The 23,295-nt window shown below is 44.5% G+C and overlaps 1 protein-coding gene across 7 annotated transcripts in view; it reads right to left on the bottom strand.

Moving 5' to 3' along the window:
- CEP250 (centrosomal protein 250) overlaps positions 1–22,855 on the bottom strand; it is a 58,891-nt gene extending 36,036 nt beyond the window's left edge. For 2 of the 7 annotated variants that reach the window (XM_053574404.1, XM_053574407.1), the window contains exons 1-8: positions 22,084–22,855; positions 7,111–7,399; positions 6,424–6,480; positions 4,730–4,812; positions 4,338–4,503; positions 3,218–3,324; positions 2,735–2,986; positions 639–735 (exon numbers count right to left, since the gene is read on the bottom strand). In XM_053574404.1, coding sequence (XP_053430379.1) covers positions 639–735; positions 2,735–2,986; positions 3,218–3,324; positions 4,338–4,503; positions 4,730–4,812; positions 6,424–6,480; positions 7,111–7,296 — 948 coding nt within the window. In that variant the 5' untranslated portion in view covers positions 7,297–7,399; positions 22,084–22,855. Of the gene's footprint in view, positions 1–638; positions 736–944; positions 1,045–2,734; positions 2,987–3,217; positions 3,325–4,337; positions 4,509–4,729; positions 4,813–6,423; positions 6,481–7,110; positions 9,140–22,083 lie in introns of those variants that run through there. The other 5 variants (XM_053574405.1, XM_053574406.1, XM_053574408.1 and 2 more) reach the window with 5 other exon arrangements.
- Between the last annotated feature and the right edge of the window lie 440 nt (positions 22,856–23,295).

Genomic DNA, 23,295 nt, shown 5'->3' with positions numbered 1-23,295 from the left:
CACCAATGGCAGACATTAAGCCAGTGACCAAAACTTCACTGCTTCACAAAACAGACTGCTCAACTACTGAACAGCTCTAGCTGGGAGACAAACTCTACTACCCTGTAACTTCAAGCCTCTGACCTTCCCTAGAAAACATTAAATGAGTCAACTCTCTTTTTCCTATTATCAGTTCTCCAGATATGTGAAGGCAGCAATCACATCTTCAGGGACCTTCAAAGGGCCTCAAGCCCTTTCTTCTCTAGGCTAAACACTGCCATATACTCTTCAGTTATTTCCCATATGACTAGGTTTTTAATCTCTCCACAATCCACTTTCTAGTGACTTGCTAATTTATTAATATGATTCTTAATGTATATATTAAATATACATTAATGTATAATGGAAATTAGGACATAGTACATACTTGTGCCATTGTAGTTTCCCTGGGAATACAGTAGGAATAGTAGACAGTTAATATTTACTGAATGAATAAATTAATGATTTAATTAATTTTCAGATTCAGCCAAAATTTATTTTTTAGCTTTAGAGTATTTCACCTAGGAACATTTAACTGGTATCCTGCACTATCTTTTCATACAGGACAAAGAACCTACAAGCCTACTCCCAATTCCTTTCCAGAACAAAGGATCATGTACCAGGATCTCCATTGTCTCTCTCAGAGCCTTTACCATCTTTTCATAGTCTTCATTTTGCTTCTGAGACTGGGTCAGCAGAGCAGAGAGCTCGGTCACCCTAAAGAGAAGAGCACAGCACCATCACCTGGGCAGCCCAAGCATCTGGACAGAGCCACTATGCAGCACACCCCAGCCCAATATAGTCACTCCCACTGCAGCCTTTCCTGGACACCCCCAGCCCCTCTGCACTCCCTGAATACCACATAATGCTATAGCCTTCAACTGAGAGGGAAGCAAAAAGCCACTCAGACACATGCAGGCATTTACCACATCTCAGGGCTGGAACACGTGTTTGGGGGCCCGAGAGCTGAAGGAAAGCCCTGGCCCAGGCCCTTCCAGGCCTCGCTTGATCTTGAAGTCAAGCACCCTGAAGCCAATTAAGAACATCAGAATTGCCACATGGGATAGTCCCAAGGTCCCTCCAGCCCAAGATTCTGACTCTGATAGGGAAAAAGGAGGGGCAATTTGGAGAAGATTAGGGTCAACCTTCTTGATATTAACATCAAAGTCCAGTGAAATCCCCAAACATCTTTATCACTTCACACTGTAGTGCATAGCATGGAGCTTTGCTCTTGGTATTATTTGGGTAGATAAACAAATATTTCTTGAATGGCTATCATCTGGGAATTTGTATTTTTTTGAAAGTCTTAATAATTTGGCTCGGCGCTCATAGCTCAGTGAGTAGGGCACCAGCCATATACACCGAGGCTGGCAGGTTCAAGCCCAGCCCAGGCCTGCTAAAGAACAAAGACAACTGCAACCAAAAAATAGCCGGGCGTTGTTGCGGGGGCCTATAATTCCACCTACTCAGGAGGCTGAGGCAAGAGAATCGCTTAAGCCCAAGAGTCTGAGGTTGCTGTGAGCTGTGATACCACAGCACTCTATCAAAGGTGAGACTCTGTCTCAAAAAAAAAAAAAGTCTTAATAATTTTTTTCTCTACTATCTCTAAGAGCCTTAACTCATGCATGGTCATTCATTTAATTATAGTATCATTCAACAAATAGTTATGGAGTATCTTACTATATAGCAGGTGAAATGCAAAACACTAGAGACACAAAACTTACTAAGACATCATCTCTTTGTGTCTCTCAGTGTCTCCAAAAGCAAAAATAAAAAAAACAGTCCTGCAGTTTGTGCATACCACCAACAGGGGAAGACAGAAACCTAGTCATGAGGAATAAACTAAATTTTGCCCTGAGATTTAATGGGGCTGTATGTTTCTGCCTTCTTATCACCATTTTTGAAAACCTATTTCACTATAATCCCCAAATAAAAACAACCTAACCAAAAAAAAGAAATCAAGGAGATCAATGCTATAACAAGTAGCTGAAAAGAAAATGGGGCATTACTTAGGCTACTGATATCAGAGAAGGCTTCGTAGAAGAGGGAGCATTTCAATTATGTCTTAAAGGATAAGACAGAGAGAAAAGGGAGGGAGGCATTCCAGGCTAAGGTCAGCCTGTATAAAGACAGGGAACCACTGGCTCGGCCCCTGTAGCTCAGTGAGTAGGGCACTGGCCATATACACCGAGGCTGGTGGGTTTGAGCCTGGCCCTGCTAAACAACAATGACAACTGCAACCAAAAAACAGCCAGGCACTGTGGCTGGTGCCTGTGGTCCCAGCTACTCAGGAGGCTGAGGCAAGAGAATCACTTAAGCCCAAGAGTTTGAGGTTGCTGTGAGCTGTGACGCCACGGCACTCTACTAAGGGTGATATAGTGAGATTCTGTCTCAAAAAAAAAAAAAAAAAAAAGACAGGGAAGCGCGGAAGAGCTTGCCTGCTCAGAGCATGACAAGTAGTTTGGTGTTGATAGAGGACAGAGTCATAGCTAGCTCCATAAATCAGCAGGAGAGAAACTGAGCTGCAAGATGGTCTGGGGGACTTAGTAACAAGTCCCAGCTATGGCATCAATTTTCAAACTAGACTACCTCTGGAGTATCTCTTTTCCTTCTCATAGTAGAAATGTTCTTGGCATCTCCCTTGCCTATTCCTAACTTGCTGAGGGAATCACCTTTCCCACAGTAAATCCTTCCTGGGACCCCAAGGCGCTCTTACCGGTCCTGAAGTTCAGCCTTCTCCAGATCCCCTTGACTCTTAAGCTGTAATAACTCCTGGCTCTTCTCATGCGCTTCCTTCTCCAGCTGCTGGGTCTTGGCTATTAGCAGCAGCAACTGGGCTGGCTCCCTCCCATCCATTTTCCCAGATCCATTAGATTCCCAGGACTGTGCTCCCATGGTCAAGCGTAGACAATAGGTTAACAGAGTCCCTGATAGCCTCATGTGCTCAGCCTTTAGCTCTGTCAGGTCTCTGAATATAAGCAAGGAAAAGAGCAGATTCCAATAGGGACCAGGGAAGGCAGCATGGAGAGAGAACAACTTCAATAAAGCCTGAGGAGCAGGTCTAGGAAAAATCTTCTGAGCCCCCAACAATACCAACTCTTCCACCCACCCCACTCCCGATCCTTGCTTCTACAGCAGTCCACTGTCATGAACCCAGAACTGGTAGGGGTGAACCTCCTTCCTTCTTATCCTCACTGACCTGTCAGTAGCTGACTTCATTTCCAGAAAGTGGCGTCGGAAGGTGACCACCTCCCGCCATAGACCGAGAAGGCGACCATGCTCCCCTTTCAGGTAGCCCTTGAAAAACTGTGTGTTCAGAAACCCAGGTCACTCCAAAGTGCAGAGGACTATCTTTTGACAACATAAAGAGTTTTGGATTCCTTCTGACTACTGGGGGGAAGGAAGGAGGAACTTACAGGACAGCTTATGAATGCCTATTCAAGTTTGCCAAAGGGTTTAATAAAGTTGTCAATGGGAGTCAAGAGGTCAGAGGGCCTAGGATGGTACACAGCCTTCCTCTGGGCTGGATTAGAAAATGATACATAGTAGCTACTACTATTACCACAGACTTATGAGGAGGAGTAAATAACACATAAAAATCACCTTGCACAGAGCAAAGGCTCAAGAAATATTTGTTTCCTTTACCTGAGATGTGAAAATTCCCCTGGGCCCAAAACTGGTCTTTCTTCCTTATTCAATTTCTTTTTTTTTTTTTTTTTTTTTGTAGAGACAGAGTCTCACTGTAACGCCCTCGGGTAGAGTGCCATGGCGTCACACGGCTCACAGCAACCTCTAACTCTTGGGCTTACGTGATTCTCTTGCCTCAGCCTCCCCAGCAGCTGGGACTACAGGCGCCCGCCACAACGCCCGGCTATTTTTTGTTGCAGTTTGGCCGGGGCTGGGTTTGAACCCGCCACCCTCGGCATATGGGGCCGGCACCCAGCTCACTGAGCCACAGGCGCCGCCCTCCTTATTCAATTTCAATATCTACCTTCTTAGCATCTGGAGGACATGCGGACCTCCAGACCAGGGGGGTCAGTAAACTTTCAGATCCATTAAAACCTAAGCTAGTCACTTTTGCAGGGACAGAGTTGCTTTGCGTGTCATGCCACCTGCCAGCAAAACCTAGACTGGGCAGGTAATAGCAGAACTAAGTGGAAGACCCAAGTAAGGCAAAGCTGCCAGCATGGGCAGGTAAGGATGGGCAGAGGCTCTAACAGTGACAGCTCAGTTTCCATCCAAGTCCTGAAGTTAACCCCTTCCAGCACTGACCAGGATACACAGCCCTCCTCTCGCAGTTCCAGCCCCGTTTTTCCTACCTCCTGCTCCATTCGCCACTGGCTCTCCTTTCTCATTAGCTCATCCCGGGCCCGGCTCCAGTCTACTGTCAATTTTTCCACATCTTCCCGAAGGGCTTTATTTACCACGTCAGCTTTTTCCATATGCAGCCGAAGCTGGGTGTTCACCTCTGCTAGACTCTCACACCTGCACTGGGGAGGGTAAAAGCAAGTGCAAAATAAAGGTCTGGTCCAACCCTTGGACCTCTTGGGAGTAGGACGGTAATCACAAGGAGTTTTCCATTGCTAGGAATTAAAGGTGTGAGGCTGAAGTCTATGGCTCTGATCCATGTTAGCCTTCAGGAAGAGGTTTCCCATCAGCCTTCTCCACCCACTGGCCAGTCACCCAAGTCAGAGAACTTGGGGTTCATCACCTCTGCTGCTCCTCTTCCAATTGGATTAACACGTGCTCCAGGTCTGGCTCCTCCACCCTCTCCCACCTCTGAGGGATTGGTCCCTGCGCCAAAGCAAAACCTTATTTACTTTCAAAGAGGACATCACTCAGAATCACTCCTCAGCATCACTCCCTGATGCTCCCTTCTATAGCAGCCACTTTCTTTTTATTCTTTTTCCCTTTTATTAGCAATATGCTTCTTTTCTCAATCACTGCATCCTGAAAGCAAATCCAGTATATCCTCTGCTCTAAAAGTGAACCAATGATCTCTTCTGAAAGATGGTGTTTGGTAGTGAAAAGAATCTTCAATTAAGGAGCATAAAACAAGGCTAACCGTGGTGGCTCAGCACTTTGGGAGGCTGAGGTAGAAGGATTGCTTAAAAAAGCATGGGGGTGGCATCTGGGGCTCAAAGGAGTAGGGCGCTGGCCCCATATACCGGAGGTGGTGGGTTCAAACCCAGCCTGGGCCAAAAGCCAAAACAAAACAAAACAAAAAACCTGAAGAAAAAGCATGGGCCAGGCATGGTGGCTTATACCTTTATTCCTAGCACTCTGGGAGGCGGAGATGGGTGGATTGCCTGAGCACACGGTTCCAGACCAGCCTGAGCAAGAGCAAGATCCTGTCTCTAAAAATATCTGGGCATTGTAGTGGGCACCTGTAGTCCCAGCTACTTGGGAGGCTGGAGACAAGAGGATTGCTTGAGCCTAAGAGTTTGAGGTTGCTGTGAGCTACAACACCAGGACACTCTGCCGAAGGTGACAAAGTGAGAATCTGTACCAAAAATTTAAAAAAGCGTCAGACATATCTTTCACTAATAGCCTTTACTTCTACACTAATTTTGGATCTTGGGAAGTTAGTTAAATTCTTGGAGCTACAATGTCTTCAGCAAAAAAAAAGTGATGTCCTTATCCTCAAGAAAATTGCTTTGTGGATTAAATGACACAATTACAGATACTTCTTGACTCATCATGTGGTTACATCTTGATAAACACATCATAAGTTGAACATGTCATATATCAAAGTATATTTTCAACTTACCATATTTTCAGTTTAATGATGGGTTTATTGAGACATAACCTCATCGTAACCCAAGGAGTGTACTGAGGGCATATAGTTTCACACCATAACAAAACTGAAAAATCATAAGCTGAAATATCATTAAGTTGGGGGCCACCTGTACAAACAGTGCCTATTGGTGCCTGGCATACATAGAAGGTGCTCAATAAGCCTCGTTTCCTTCCTTCCTGTGAGAGAATTTTTCTTAGGGGAAATGTGAGAAGGTGCCCAGAGGTAGCTAGAACAAGGGCAAATGGGTTTTTCAAAGGCAGTTCCACCCAGACAACAGCGCAAATATAACCGGCTATAAGGGCTAAGACAGGTAAACACTGACACCTGCTGGAGGAAAAATGCACCTCTTCCCTCTAATTCCACAATCCACCAATCTAAGTCTCCTGAAGCTACATTTCATCCTTAGAGCTAAGGGCTGGAATCTGACAGGGCAGGCAGGTCCAATGAAGACAACCGTGTGATAAGGTTCTTAGGGGATGTGACGAATGAGAGAGTTCGACCAAATGCTCCCTTTTTCACACTTCAGCCTTCCTCAGTCCCCAAATAAAACCTAACTAGCATACTCCCTAAGGGCTCCAGGGGGCAGAGGACTCAGCTTCACTCACTCCAGTGGCTTCCAGTCGCTTCTCCAGCTCCTGGCACCAGCTCCGGTACTGCGACACCTGGTGTAAAGAAAGCAGGCCCCGGGCAATGGACACAGCTGGCACAAACAGCCCAAACCAAAGGCCCTGAGGACTTCAGGCAAACCTGCTGTGAACCAGGGAACTGGGAGGTGATAGTGAGGTAAAACTTGTAACACCTTACAGTTTCTCTTTGGACATTTAAATTATACTTTCTATATGCCTCTTGTATGGGTGAGGCAAGATTAAAGATCTACAAAACCTAGGGTTAGGCCTTAGCTCTAAATTAGGTGAGCAAACCTGGGCAACTAACTTAACCCTCATGAATGTCATCTTTAAAATAAATATGATACCGGGTGGCGCCTGTGGCTCAAGGAGTAGGGCGCCGGTCCCATATGCCGGAGGTGGCGGGTTCAAACCCAGCCCTGGCCAAAAACCAAAAAAAAAAAATAATAAAATAAATAAATAAATAAATATGATACCTACCTCCTGGAGTATTTGTGAACCTTAAAGAAGAAGGTATGAAACCTAGGCAGGGTGGGCCCTATCTGACCAAGCTAGGTATGTGGGCCATTCCCTGACATGGCTCTGCCTCCCACAACCCTTACCCACCTCAGCTTCCAGCTCTAGGATTTGTTCTCTCTTCCCCTACTAAAAGGGCAGGTGCCTCACCTTGGCCTGTAGCTTCCTCACAAGAGTTGCTTGCTTCTGCTGGGCCTCTTGGGAGTTCTTCAGCTTCCGCCAGGAGGCTGCCTGATTCTCTGCCATCTGCTGCTGTAGTGCTAGCACTTGCTCCTCCAGCACCAGCTGCAGCGACTGGGACTTCATGTTGTTCAACCCAGGGCTTCCTGCTTCCATGGGAGCACCAGATAGTAAGCCCACAGGTCCCTATGCAGCCAGAGGCTAGTCACTCCCAGCAGGGTCTCTAACCATCGCTATGCCACTTCAACCTCCTCTTGAGCTAGAGACCAAAGCACATAGTGAAATTAAAAGGACTGTCTATATGACTAAAATTTATTCAGCAAATATTTACTAAGTCTGATGAAGGTGGGTTAGAAAAAGTAAATATGATCCTTTATTATAAGACTCCTTGCAACCTTTAAAATAAGATGGACCCTGATCTCTAAGAAGGGGACTATGATGGGCATCATTTCCTAAACTGACCATGACACAAGCTCATGAGACTAGTGTTTCCTGAGGTGCTTGCTAGAACTCTGCACTAAACCAAGAGCTCCTGGTCTATCAATACATCCCCAGTGCCTGGCACAGTGAACCATAAAACATATGTGGAATGAATCATTGAAAGTGTTCTGAATCTAGCAGGGGAGAGAGACACAATTATAATACAATGTAGTGTATGCAATAATAGAGACATCACAGGATAGTATGGGAAAACACAGAAAGGGCACTTAACTCAGCTTGGGTGGGGGTGAGGCTGTGAACTATGGGAATCATCATCACCATCATCACAGTTAATACCTGCTGAGAGCTTCTATAGGTCAGTCACTTTGTTAACTTCTTTACATGCATTATGTTATTTACTTTCACAAGAATCTGGAAACCTTCCAATGCCTTTCCAACACACTTCACTATTACAACTTTTTTTTTTTCTTTTGAGATACTCTGTTGCCCAGACTAGAGTGCCATGTTGTCATCATAGCAACCTCAAACTCTTGGGCTCAAGTGATCCTGCCTCAGCCCCCCAAGAAGCTGGGACTATAGGCAAGCACCACTATGTCCAGTTAATTTTTGTTTTTCTATTTTTAGTAGAGACAGGGTCTTGTTCTTGCTCAGACTGGTCTGGAACTTCTGAGCTCAAGCCTTGGCCTCCCAGAGTATTAGGATGATAGGCTTAAGCCACCACATGTGGCTTGTTATAACTATATATAGATGAAGAAACTAAGTAGGGGCTCGGTGCCTGTAGCTCAGCGGCTAGGGTGCCAGCCACATACACTGGGGCTGGCAGGTTCAAACCCAGCCTGGCCCTGCCAAACAACAATGACAACTACAACGAAAAAATATTTGGGTGTTGTGGTGGGTGCCACAATAAAAAAGAAAGAAAGAAAGAAAGGCTAAGTAGGGCCAGGAGTGGTAGCTCACATCTGTAATCCTAACACTCTGGGAGACTGAGGTGGGTGGATTGCTTGAGCTCAGAAGTTCAAGACCAGCTTTAGCAAGAGCAAGACCTTGTTTCAAAAACTAGCTGGGTGTTGTGGTGGGTGCTTGTAGTCCCAGCTACTTGGGGGGCTCAGGCAAGAGGATCTCGTAAGCCCAAGAGTTTGAGGTTGTTATGAGCTGTGACATCATGGCACGTTACCAAGGGCAAAAAAGTGAAACTGTCTCAAAAAGAGAAAAGAAAGAAAAAGAAAGGCTAAATAACTTGCACCAGGTCACACAGCTGAGGAGTCATTTGAACACAGGTTGACTTTCTAACAAAGAATTGGGGTAGCAGGTATTTCAGGCAAGGGATCCAAAATGGAAGAAGGAACCAGCTACAGCAGGATAGCAAACTCTCCCCACCCACCAGGGGCCAGGCCAAAGTGGGGCAACGGGCTACCCGTAGGCAGGGAGGCCAGCTTAGCAGTAATCTTCAACAATCCTTAGGAGAGGGGGGAAGCATTGAACAGTTTTGGGTACTAATCCAAGTGTTGCCTCTAATGGGCTATGTGACCCCAGGCATGCTATTTCCCTTTCAGTTTTCTCATTCAAAAATGGGCTACGAAAATATTTGAAATGAGAGGAAAAGAAAAAAAAAAAGAGCTACAAGACCTCTGAGTTTCTTAGGCCCCTTAAACACACAAATATTCCATATCCTGGGCAGGGAGGAGAGTTCTCTCATTTTATTAACTCTAAGACTCCCACCAGCAGGGCTAAAAAATATCTGTATTTCTAACTATCCATCAAGAAAATAGTAGATTCAGCAAATGCAAATCTAACATTTGCATACAGTGGGAGTTGCAAGAGCTCCAAATCCTTTTAATGCACCAAACTTGATTTCCCATATCCTGGGTCAAATGCTACTTCCTACCACGTCATCCCAAATGAACCTAGGAAGAGCTAATTACTTTTACAGCTATATACACATGAGAGAATATATATTCTAATGTCTTTATTATACTTTATTTCATTATTTATTTTCTCTATTAAACCATCAGTGTTTCAAAAACAGGAGTTGTCTAATTCATTTTAATCATTAGCAGATTGTCAACAACGCATAATGAGAAAGTGCCTGGGCCACACTCCTAGAAGATCTAAATCCTGAGCCAGAGATCACAAATCAGTGGCCTGCTGGCTCTCTTCAACCATAGTGAAGCCTACACCATGATTTTTCAGAATTCAAATTAAGGCTCTGTGCCCATAGCTCAGTGGTCAGGGTGCCAGCCACATACAACAAGGTAGGTGGGTTCAAACCCAGCCCGGGGCTGCTAAACAACAATGACAGCAGCCACAACAACAAAAAAATAATAGCCGAGTGTTGTGGTGGGCACCTGTAGTCTCAGCTACTTGGGGGGCTGAGGCAAGAGAATTGCTTAAGCCCAAGAGTTAGAGGTTGCTATGGGCTGTGATGCCATGGCACTCTACCCAGGGTGACATAGTGGGACTCTGTCTCAAAAAAAAGAAAAAAGAATTTAAATTAAGTGCCAGCATTTACCACTGGGAGGATGCATATAAAAATCCCTATTCCTGGCTCCTTTGGAAAACCAGACTATCTAGTGACTCTTGACCCATATTCCCACAAGGCAAGGACCAGTTGCAGAAGTCAGTGCCCGCCCGCTTTAGATAGGGCATGTGCTCTTCAGTTCACCATCGCCTCCCAGCTGCCTGTTCTCTTGTTGTGCTCTATCATTGCAATGGTGTTACTGTTTTTCCTACAATAGAGTTACAGAGGAAAACTCAGCCTACACATTTATATTACCTCCTGGGCAACTGAAGATAGTTAAGTTTGCAGGGTAAGAGAAGTGCGTAAGGTAGGAAGAACGGAGTGCTATCAGTACTCCAGGCTGCCTCTTCTTAGCCTGTGAACAGGGGTAGTAATACAACCTTCCCCCATACAGGCAGCCCCTACCGAATGAGATAAGTAGGTTTGTTCTTAAGTTGAATTTGTATGTAAGTTGAAACAGGTACATGTACCTATTACCTATAATAGCCTCCACTCCTAAGTACAAGTTGTATGTAAGTTGGATGTTTGTAACTCAGGGACTGCCAGTACTCCAAACGTCTTTCTTTTCCGCCCTTTCATTCTGTCACCTGTGTCACCACTCACCATGGCTCTGTAAAACACTGGCTCTGCTGAGTTCAATAAAGCTTAATCCCTTTCTGCTGACTGGATGTACAGACCTCCCAGGAAACCGCTCTCTTACCCTAGGATTTCTGCCAATGCTCTATCAACAAGTGCAGATCCGAGCTGCTTCAAGGGAACTGAGGAGCCTTTTCTCTACAATACTGTGAGGGTGAGACACGCTCCTGCACAGAGTGGGAGCTTCGGAGGCCCAAAGTCTCCTTCACCCTTCTTTGAATCCTTATCCCAATATGTTAGGCTGAACATATGAATTGCTTATATTCACCCATTATTTTTTACTACAAAAACGGCAATTTCATACAGTTCAACCTAGTTATCTCTACAAGCAGTCCTGCCACAGTTCCAAGAATTTTCCTTAAATCTTCTTTTAGGCTAAGGCTACCAGTAATATCACACAAACATTATTTAGGAAGGTGATACATCTTCTGATGTTCCCCATTTCAGTAAATGCAATTCCATCCTACTGACTGCTTAAGCCAAATGCCTCGTGGTCATATGTACCCCACTCTCCCACAACCTATAAACAATCCACCAGCACATCCTGTTGACTCTGCCAGATCCTATCACTTTTTGACTGCTCGCCACCACCATTCTGAGCCAAGCCATCCTTTTTTGCCTGATATGGTAGCTTTAAGGTATGCCCACAAATTCATTAACCTTCCTTCAAGAGGTGGAGCTTAATTCTCTCCCCTTGAGTGTGAGCTAGAATGAAGTTAAATACAGAAAAAACGAAGCAGAAATGACACCAGAGACAAGGTCATAGTATGGATCCTTGCTCAGTCTTTCTCTGATCAGTTTCTCTGTGGGAAGCCACTCATCATGTCCTGAAGACTGAGGACGTGCAGGCAACCTCAAGCAGAGACCCAGAGGAAAGGAACCCGGACATCCTGCCAACAGCAGATTAGTGAGCCATCTTGGAAGCAGATTCCCTAGCCCCAGTTAAAGCATTCGATGACGGCAACCCCAGCCACCAGCTTGACTACAGCTTCAAGAGATAGTCTTTTTCTTTCTTTCTTTCTTTATTGTTAAATCATAGCTATGTACATTAGTATAATCAAGGGGTACAATGTGCTGGTTTCATATACAATCTGAAATATTCTCATCAAACTGTTCAACGTAGCCTTCATGGCATTTTCTTAGTTACTGTATGTAGGCATTTGTATTCTGCCTTTAGTAAGTTTTGCCTGTACCCATTCTAAGATGCACCATAAGTGTGGCCCCACCCATTACCCTCCCTCCACTCTATCCTCTCCCCTCCCTTCCCCTTCCTTGGCCCTTTCCTCATAGTCTTGTGCTATACTTGAGTTATAGCCTTCATGTGAAAGCTATAATTTAGCTTCATAGTAGGGCTGAGTACACTGGATACTTTTTCTTCCATTCCTGAAATACTTTGCTAAGAAGAATATGTTCCAGCTCCATCCATGTAAACATGAAAGAGGTAAAGTCTCCATCTTTCTTTAAGGCTGCATAATATTCCATGGTGTACATGTACCACAATTTGCTAGTTCATTCGTGGGTCGGTGGGCACTTGGGCTTTTTCCATGACTTAGCAATTATGAATTGGGCTGCAATAAACATTCTGGTACAGATGTCTTTGTTATATTGTGATTTTTGGTCTTCTGGGTATAAACCTTGTAAAGGAATTATAGGATCGAATGGCAGGTCTATGTTTAGGTCTCTAAGTATTCTCCAAACATCCTTCCAGAAGGAACGTATTAGTGTGCATTCCCACCAGCAGTGTAGAAGTGTGCCCTTTTCTCCACATCCACGTCAACATCTCTGGTTTTGGGATTTTGTTATGTGGGCTACTCTGACTGGGGTTAGGTGATATCTCAAAGTAGTTTTGATTTGCATGTCTCTGATGATTAAGGATGATGAGCTTTTTTTCATGTGTTTGTAGATCGTGCATCTGTCTTCTTTACAGAAGTTTCTCTTCAAGTCCCTTGCCCACCCTGAGATGGGATCACGTGTTCTTTTCTTGCTAATACATTTGAGTTCTCTGTGGATTCTGGTTATTAGACCTTTATTGGAGGTATAACCTGCAAATATTTTCTCCCATTCTGAGGGCTGTCTGCTTGCTTTACTTACTATGTTCTTGGCTGTGCAGAAGCTTTTTAGTTTGATCAGGTCCCAGTAGTGTATTTTTGATACTGCTTCAATTGCCTTGAGGAAGTCCTCCTCATAAAATATTCACCCAGGCCTATTCCTTCAAGAGTTTTCCCTGCTGGGCGGCACCTGTGGCTCAAGGAGTAGGGTGCCGGTCCCATATGCTGGAGGTGGCGGGTTCAAACCCAGCCCCAGCCAAAAATCACACACACACACAAAATAAAAGTTTTCCCTACACTTTCTTCAAGTATTTTTATAGTTTCATGTCTTAAGTTTAAATCTTTTATCCAGTGAGAGTCTATCTTAGTTAATGGCGAAAGGTGTGGGTCCAGTTTCAATCTTCTACAGGTTGCCAGCCAGTTCACCCAGCACCATTTGTTAAATAGGGAATCTTTTCCCCACTGAATGTTTTTAATTGGCTTGTCAAAGATTGAATAATAGTTAGTAGCTGGATTCATCTCTTGGTTCTCTATTCTGTTCCAGACATCTACTTCTCTGTTTTTGTGCCAATACCATGCTGTTTTGATCACTATCAATTTATAGTACAGTCTCAGGTCTGGTAGCGTGATTCCTCCTGCTGTGTTTTTATTGCTGAGTAATGTTTTGGCTATTCGAGGTTTTTTCTGATTCCATATAAAACGAAGTATTATTTTTTTCAAGATCTTTAAAATATGACAATGGAGCTTTAATAGGAATTGCATTAAAATTATATATTGCTTTGGGTAGTATAGACATTTTAACAATGTTGATTCTTCCCAGCCATGAGCATGGTATGTTTTTCCATTTGTTAACATCTTCAGCTATTTCTTTTCTTAAAGTTTCATAGTTCTCTTTGTAGAGATCTTTCACATCCTTTGTTAGGTATACTCCCGAATATTTCATCTTCTTTGGCACTACTGTGAACGGAATAGAGTCCTTGACTGTTTTTCGGCTTGGTTATTGTTGGTATATATAAAGGCTACAGATTTATGGGTATGGATTTTGTAGCCTGAGACATTGCTGTATTCCTTGATCACTTCTAAAAGTTTTGCAGTAGAATCCCTAGTGTCTTCCAGATATACGATCATATCATCTGTGAAGAGTGAAAGTTTGATCTCTTCTGACCCTATGTGGATACCCTTGATCACCTTTTCTTCCCTAACTGCAATGGCTAAAACTTCCATTACAATGTTAAAGAGCAATGGAGAATAATGGGCAACCTTGCCTGGTTCCTGATCTAAGTGGAAATGATTTCAATTTAACTCCATTCAATACGATATTGGCTGTGGGTTTGCTGTAGATGGCCTCTATTAGTTTAAGAAATGTCCCTTCTGGGCGGCGCCTGTGGCTCAGTCGGTAAGGCGCCGGCCCCATATACCGAGGGTGGTGGGTTCAAACCCGGCCCCGGCTGAACTGCAACCAAAAAATAGCTGGGTGTTGTGGCGGGCACCTGTAGTCCCAGCTACTCAGGAGGCTGAGGCAAGAGAATCGCTTAAGCCCAGGAGTTGGAGGTTGCTGTGAGCTGTGTGATGCCACGGCACTCTACCGAGGGCCATAAAGTGAGACTCTGTCTCTACAAAAAAAAAAAGAAATGTCCCTTTATACCAATTTTCTGATCATGAAGGGATGCTGGATATTATCAAAAGCTTTTTCTGCATCAATTGAAAGAATCATATGGTCCTTATTTTTAAGTTTGTTTATGTGCTGAATTACATTTATAGATTTACGTATATTGAACCACCTTGAGACCCTGGGATAAATCCCACTTGGTCGTGGCGTATAATTTCTTTGATGTGCTGTTGGATTCTATTTGTTAGGATCTCATTGAGTATTTTAGCATCAATATTCATTAGTGATATTGGTCTATAATTTTCTTTTCTTGTTGGGTCTTTCTCTGGTTTGGGGATCAAGGTGATGTTTGCTTGGTAGAATGTGTTGGTTAATATTCCTTCTTTTTCTATATTTTGGAAGAGGTTTAGTAACATAGGTATTAGTTCTTCTTTAAAGGTTTGGTAGAATTCTGATGTAAAGCCATCTGGTCCTGGGCTTTTTCTTTTTAGGGAGATTTTGTATAGTATAGTATAGATTTTGTATAGTATAGTATAGATTTTGATTTCAGAACTTGATATGGGCCTGTTCAACATTTCCACTTCATTCTGGCTAAGTCTTGGTAGGTAGCATACTGCCAGGTATGGGTTGATTTCTTTAAGATTTTCATATTTCTGAGAGTAGAGTTTCTTGTAGTATTCGTTAGGGATTTTTTGAATTTGAGGAGTCTGTTGTTATTTCATTGTTACCATTTCTGATTGATGAAATTAGAGATTTTACTCTTTTTTTCCTGGTTAGGTTGGCCAAAGGTTTATCTATTCTATCGACCTTTTCAAAAAACCAACTTTTGGATTTATTGATCTGTTGTATAGTTCTATTGTTTTCAATTTCATTTAATTCTGCTCTGATTTTGGTTATTTCTTTTCTTCCGCTGGGTTTGGGGTTGGAGTGTTCTTCCTTCTCCAGTTGCTTGAGATGTCCCATTAAGTTATTAACTTCCTCTCTTTCCGTTTTCTTGAGGAAGGCTTGCAGTGCTATAAATTTCCCTCTTAGGACTGCCTTTGCAGTATCCCAGAGGTTCTGGTAATTCGTGTCTTGATTGTTGTTTTGTTCCAAAAATTTGGTGATTTTCTTTTTTTTTTTTTTTTTGTAGAGACAGAGTCTCACTTTATGGCCCTCGGTAGAGTGCCATGGCCTCACACAGCTCACAGCAACCTCCAACTCCTGGGCTTAAACGATTCTCTTGCCTCAGCCTCCCGAGCAGCTGGGACTACAGGCGCCCACCACAACGCCTGGCTATTTTTTGGTTGCAGTTTGGCTGGGGCCGGGTTTGAACCCGCCACCCTCGGTATATGGGGCCGGCGCCTTACCGACTGAGCCACAGGCGCCACTCGGTGATTTCCTTCTTAATCACGTCTATAACTCATCTATCCTTCAGCATGAGGTTGTTTAGCTTCTATGTTTTTGTATGGGTATATAGGTTCCTGTTGTTATTGAGTTCAACTTTTATTCCATGATGGTCTGAGAAGATGCAAGGAATAATTTCTATTTTTAAAAATTTGCTGAGGTTAGATTTGTGGCCTAGGATGTGGTCAATTTTGGAGTATGTTCTGTGGGCTGATGAGAAGAATGTGTATTCAGTTTCATTGGGATGAAATCGTCTGTAGATGTCTGTTAAGTCCAGATGTTAAATGGTTAAGTTTAAATCTAAAATTTCTTTGCTTAGCTTCTTTTTGGAGGATCTATCCAGCACCACTAAAGAGGTGTTAAAATCTCTAACTACTATGGAACTGGAGGAAATCAAGTTGCTCATGCATGTCTGTTATAATTTCTCTTATAAATTGAGGTGCATTCTGGTTGGGTGCATAAATATTAATAATTGAAATCTCATCATATTGAGTATTACCTTTAACAAATATGAAGTGTCCATCCTTATCCTTCCTTATTTCGGTTGGTTTAAAGCCTATTGCATCTGCAAATAGGATTGCAACACCTGCTTTTTTCTGCTTTCCATTTGCCTGGAGTATAGATGACCATCCTTTTACCTTGAGTCTATATTTGTCTTTTAATGTAAGATGCGATTCTTGTATGCAGCAGATATCTGGCTTGAGTTTTTGTATCCAGTCAGCCAAACTGTGCCTCTTTAGAGGACAATTTAAACCATTCACATTAATTGAGAATATCGATAAGCCTTTCGAGAGTCTGGTGGACATTTTTAATCCTTTTGCGACTGTGGAAGTTGGAATTTTATCAAAATTTTCTGGGTGGGTTTACTTTTGTGGTGTAGGATTACCCTGGTCTTTATGGAGGATAGGTCTGAGAATATTCTGGAGAGCTGGTTTAGTTATGGCAAATTTCTTCAACATGTGAATGTCATTGAAGTATTTAATTTCTCCATCATAAATGAAACTCAGTTTAGCTGGGTACAGGATCCTGGGTTGAAAGTTCTTTTGTTTTAGGAGATTAAAAGTCGATGACCATCCTCTTCTAGCTTGAAAGGTTTCAGTAGAGAGATCTGCAGTTATTCTAATATCCTTGCCCCTGTAGGTGATGTTTTTTTCGTCTGACTGCTTTCAGAATTTTCTCCTTCATATTAACTTTAGTGAAATTGATTATGATGTGTCTGGGGGATGTCTTATTTGGGTTGAGTCGTGCTGGAGTTCTGAAACTGTCTGCTATCTGAATTTCAGAATCTCTTGGCAAGTCTGGAAAGTTCTCCTTTATAATCTCATGGAGAAGAGACTCTGTGCCTTGTGAATCCACTTTCGGGGATCCCTATAAGACGAATATTAGTTTTCTTTGAATTATCCCAGAGCTCTCTGAGAGAGTGATCTGTTTTTGCCCTCTATTTCTCTTCCTCTTTGAGAGTTTGGGAGCATTTGAAAGCTTTGTCTTCATGTCTTCTGCTTGCTCCATTCTGTTACTGAGGGATTCTACTGTGTTTCTCAGATCTTTGAGGGCTGCACTTCTTGTCTCAATGTGTCAAAATCTTTGGCCATTTGGTCTTTGAATTCGTTGAATTCTTGAGATATCTTTTGGGTTACTGCTTGGAATTCTAATTCGATCTTATTTGCTATCCAGATTCTGAATTCGATTTCTGACATCCCAGCTATTTGTTTGTGCATGGGATCTTTTGCTGTGTCTGCCCCATTGATCCTTGGGGGAGTTGATCTACTCTGATTATTCATATTGCCAGAGTTTTTCTGTTGATTTCGCCTCATGATTGTTTTTCACTGTTGCCTCTGGCCGTCCTCAGAGTTGGGGAGGTGTCTCTCCAAGATTAGACCCCAGTGGGATCACTCTATTGTGGCTGGATCTTTGTAGGGAGTGACCCTGTGTAGTTCCTCTGGGGCTGCCCCAGCCAGGGAGTACTGGTTGTGGAAGTAGCTCTGGAGTGTCACACACCCAGATCCAGCAACAGGGCAGGAGGTGGTGCGCATGGTTCTGGGAGTGCCTGGTACCCAGTGACTCTGGCACAGACAGCCCAAGGCTCCAGCAGTCTCTGGCCAGGAGAAGGGCTCTGTGCAGAGGCAGGGAGGGCTCTGGAGGGCATGCGACGAGTGGGCTGGTGTGGATGCAGGGAGGGTACAGGAGGGAGGATGCAGGGTTGCTTGGCTCCCGCAGTTCCTGGTCAGGGTAAATGGAGGCCCGGCGGGCACAGGTCACAGCACAGCTCTTATGGAGGTCTGGGTGGTGCCAAGCCCAGGAGTTTGAGGTTGCTATGAGCTGTGATGCCATGGTACTCTACCCAGGGCAACAGCCCGAGGCTCCAGTGTGCCAAAACCAGTCTCACTCTGCCCCTGAGGGTTAAGGCTGAAGGCAGCTCAGTCCCCGCCTTTAGGGTGCTTAGTCACTAGGTTACTAGTTCCCGCCTGATCCTTGCTCTGAGACCCTAAGGGCGGAGCTTGCCAGGGCAGTTCTCTCACAATGGCTCCCTGCGGCCCACAGCTGAACACTATTAGCTCCCCCCAGCTCAGCGGCTCAGTCTGGGGCCCTAGACAATGCCCAAAGTTCTCCACACTCGTGCTCAAGCTCTCCCCAAGGCAGTACAACTGAGTGCCAAGTCCAAAAACACCAAAACAGTTCACAGGTAAGGCCTTTCTAGTTTGCAGTCTCACTGTTGCTTGTACTTATGGCTGCTGGCGGGATTAAGTCAATCAAACACACACAACCACTTGCCAGTTTTCCACTGTTTTTGTCCTCTTCTTGGGGTCCAGAAGTCCCTTGCGGACTCCCTGTATTCTCAAAGGGATGATTATAGGCAGATCCCACCAGCCAGAGATGCCTGGAGTCTTATCTCCCCAGACTCACTGTCTTCAAGAGATATTCTAAGCTAGAAACATCCCACTAATCCGCTCCTGGATTTCTGATGTACAACAAATATATGAGATAATAAATGACTGCTGTTTTAAACTGCTAAACTTGGGGGTAATTTCTTGCACAGTCATAGATAACTAATACATCTATATTACTACAAAAGCTTCCTCGATGGTAGCAACGTTTTCTAAATTTTATTTTTTCTATACAGAATAGTCAGAATGATCCTTTTAAAACATAAGACAGATCATACCACTCAGAATGCTCTAGGATGGGCGGCGCCTGTGGCTCAGTGAGTAGGGCACTGGCCCCATACACCAAGGGTGGCGGGTTCAAACCCGGCCCCGGCCAAACTGCAACAAAAAAAAAAATAGCCAGGCATTGTGGTGGGTGCCTATAGTCCCAGCTACTTAGGAGGCTGAGGCAAGAGAATTGCCTAAGTCCAAGAGCTGGAGATTGCTGTGAGCTGTGATGCCACGGCACATTACCAAGGGTGACAAAGTGAGACTCTGTCTCTAAAAAAAAACCTCTCCAGGCTACTCAGAGTAAAAAACAAAATTCTTTTTTTTTTTTTTTTTTGTAGAGACAGAGTCTCACTTTATGGCCCTCGGTAGAGTGCCGTGGCCTCACACACAGCTCACAGCAACCTCTAACTCCTGTGCTTAAGCGATTCTCTTGCCTCAGCTTCCCGAGTTGCTGGGACTACAGGCGCCCGCCACAACGCCCGGCTAAAAAAACAAAATTCTTATAATGGCCTATGGGCTCCTAATTACTCAACACTAGCCCCTACTTGTTTTAGTAACATTTCTTACTCCTCTGCCCTTTGCTTGAATCCCTTTAGCACACAGCCCTCCTTGCTATGCCAGCTTGGAACACACCAATATCAGGACCTCTTTCTCCACTAATCGTCATGATATGTTCCCTCATCACCTTTATGTCTCTGTTCAAATATTGCCTTCCCAGTAAATTATTCCCTAACCATCAAATACCATCACCCCTTTCCACAAACTGGTATTTCAACCTTATCATGCTTTTCTGTTCCTATCTAATTACTATGTATAATACACCAACCAAAATGTAAATACAACAAATGCAAAAACATTGTTCTATTGAATGCTATATTCCCAGCTCCTAAAACAGTACATGGTATACAAAAGGAGTCCATTAAAATTTAATTAATTGACTGAATATAAGCACATTAGGTAAAATGATCCACATTATCACCAATGGTCTTGCAGAATGCTGACAGTTTTACAGCCATTTAAAAAGCAAAAAAAAAAAAAAAGAGATCATGTACAATTTGTACAGTACCATACTCTTTTTACAACAATCACTTACCATCTTTATTAAAAACTCTTTTAAGACCTAGGAGATCAAGCAAAAGAAATGCTCAGGCTCAGGGTTTCGAGACCAGCCCAAACAACAGCAAAACCCTATCTCTACTAAAAATAGAAAAATTAGGCCCAGTTCAGTGGCTCATACCTGTAATCCTAGCGCTCTGGGAGGCCAAGGCAGGTGGAACTCAGGGGTTGGACACCAGCCTGAGCAAAAGCAAGACCCCCATCTCTACTAAAAAAAAAAAAAAGTGGAAAAAACAAGCCTGGCATGGTGGCTACATGGGAGGCTGAGGCAAGAGGAATGCTTGAGTCCAGGAGCTGAAGTTGCTATGAGCCAAGATGATGCCATAGCACTCTACCCAGGGCAACAGAGTAAGACTTAGTCTCAAAAAAAAGCAAAGAAAAATTAGCAGGACATTGTGGCATGTAGTCCCAGCTATTCAGAAGGCTGTGCAGGAGGATGGCTTGAGTCCAGGAGTTTGAGGTTGCTATGAGCTAGGCTGATGCTATGGCACTCTAGCCTGGGCTACTCTGTCTTGAGTTGACTCTGTCTCCAAAAACACAAAAAAGAAAAAAAAAACCCTCTTTGAAATAAGATTATTGTCATCTTCATTTTACAGACAAAACTAAGTCTCAAAAAATGGAAGGGATATAACTGGTCAGAGGCAGAGCAAAGATTGAACCCCAGTGTGATTCCAAATTCTATGCTCTCTCTACATTAGCTGCCTTCTAAGGTATGATACAAACTGGCCGGGCATAATCCTAGCACTCTGGGAGGCTGAGGTGTTCAAACCAGCCTGAGCCACAGTAAGCCCTATCTCTAAAAACAGACACGTGTTGTGGGAGGGCCTGTAGTCTCAGCTACTTGGGAAGCTGAGACAAGAGGATCACTTGAGCCCCAGAGTTTGAGGTTGCTGTGAGATATGAGGCCGTGGCACTCTACTGAGGGTAACAAAGTAAGACTCTATCTCAAAAAAAAAAAAAAAAGTATAATACAAACATTGACATCACAGGTCTGTAAGGGGCACTTCCTAAAAGATGAGAAATAATGACAGGTAGTTCTGCAGTTCTCTGATGCAAAAAGGAGCAAAGACAGGTATTACCCAACTGTGACTGAAGGAACCAATAGGAATACAATTACAAGGTTCTAGCCTTGGTTTTGTTACAACTCTAACATTTTGGGGACATCAATTGTCCTTTCTCAATAAATTGTAGATCATAATTCCAGCCTCCATAACTCAAACAGGGCTGATGTAAAGAAAGAACATTTCTACAGACGTCTGGGAACGAAGGGAAGTTATCACGTGTCTTGGGGGCAGCTTCCCAGCTCCACACACTTGTTAGCAGTGGGTCTCCAGGCAAATTACTTGATTTATGAAGGCCTCGGTTTCTTTATGTGTAAAATGTGAAGATATAGAGCCCATCTTATAAAATCGCTCTGAGGATTAAATGGGCCTTTAGTGCAAAGGCATTTACCAGCACCTGACACTTTGCGACTATTAAGTAAACATTAGCTATTATTATTGTCATCATGTGCTAGACTCCAGGATATAGAGATGAAAAAGGCATAACATCTAACGACGAGCTCCTGGTGTCAAAAGGGAGCAGGAAAAGTAATTCGGTGCAGTGAGTGCAAAAACCGCGGAGCGAACGTCGCTGCGCCTGCAGAGCGCGACTGAGAAGTGATATTTGAGTAGGGTCCTGAAGAATGAGAGTTCCAGACTCTGGCGCCGGAGGCACCGGGCTTTCGGACACATCTCGTGCAACGAGACTGGGAGCAAGATGGGCGGGAGAGCGCTGTGCCTCATCCTGACACCCCGGGATTGGATCGCGAGTTCTCTGCGCGGACTGCAGCCCAGAGTGGTGGCGGCAGTAGGAAGCCGAGGCAAGCCAAGCGGGAGCCCCAGGACCAGTACCAGCCCCTCTCTGGGCCTCCGGCTGCTCCAGGTAACTGGAGGCCGCAGCCCGAACCGGAGTCCCTCAGGCACCCTAGGCGGGCGGCTCTCTGGGCCTCGGACCGTTAACCTAGGCACCTCCCGCCTGCCCCTGAGGCCCCACCTCACCGCGCTCGGCTCCTGCAGATTCCCGGCGTGCTCCTCAGCGCGGGAGCAGCTGCAGCAGCCGCTCAGGCTCGGCGGGGGGCGGGGGGTCCCACCGCCCGGCTCAGGCCCAGACCCCGCCCCCCAAACTTCCGTCCTCCCGCCCCGCGGGCTAGCGCGGCTAGGGGCAGGCTGCACCGCGGAGTCCCCTTGCCAGGTTGGGTAATGGCAGTCGATTTACTAACAAAGCCCAGAAGGAAAGGGGAGGTCATATTGAGACGTAAAACCCATTGCCAGAAATGAAGACAGTCACAGTCTCTGGATTCAAGTAAGGGACGTTTTGGGAAAAAACTTGCCCTCAATCATCTCATTTTTGGCTTCAGAGTTACATACTGCGCATGTGCTAAGGTCACTTGGTTGTAAGTGCGCCTGCGCATTGCCCTACCCCACAGACCCGAATACAATTACAACTGCGTGGAAAACAGGATAACAGGCTGCGGGATAGCGTTAAAACCTGCTGGGAGACCAGAGCTAGCAGGGTTTTCTCACCTTTGGACCCGTATGCTCCAAGCAACTTCAGGCAACACATCGCTGCAGAAAGACTTGGTGTCGTTTGGGACGCTCAGCACTCCATTTCGTCTACATGCCTTTGCTCAGAGTGTTACCTTGTAGCCTGTCCTATATTGGTTGGGGGAGCTGCGGTTTGTCTACTTTTCTGTTTACGGCTAACTTCTAGAGGACCTTTTTTCTTCCCTGTATGACCCAAGCGTTAATCTCGTAACATTTTATGCATAAATTACCAATTCACTTTCTAAAAATGGTAAATTCCCTCACCTGCCTTTCTCCTCTCAGTACTCAATTTTCAGTAGTATTAAAAACAGGCCCGCAGTTGCTCACGCCTGTAATCAGGAGTTGGAGACCCCTGTCACTCTGTCACCAGAAGAAAAGGGTCCGGCTGCCAGTCAACGTCGGCCAATATGCAGAGACAGGGATAGGTCCACCAAACTTTGTCAGAAGGCTGGGATTCTGGAGAACAATGAGAGTAGCCTCCCCAAGACTGTGCTAATCTTCCATTTCCAAAATGACAGGTTTTTTTTTTTTTTTTTTTTGAGACAGAGCCTCAAGCTGTCGCCTTGGGTAGAGTGTGATGGCATCACAGCTCACAGCAACCTCCAACTCCTGGGTTTAAGCGATTCTCTTGCCTCAGCCTTCCAAGTAGCTGGGACTGCAG

Source organism: Nycticebus coucang, chromosome 21 (genome assembly GCF_027406575.1).
Source record: "Nycticebus coucang isolate mNycCou1 chromosome 21, mNycCou1.pri, whole genome shotgun sequence".
Lineage (NCBI taxonomy): Eukaryota > Metazoa > Chordata > Mammalia > Primates > Lorisidae > Nycticebus > Nycticebus coucang.
This window is presented reverse-complemented; position numbering and strand designations above follow the sequence as displayed.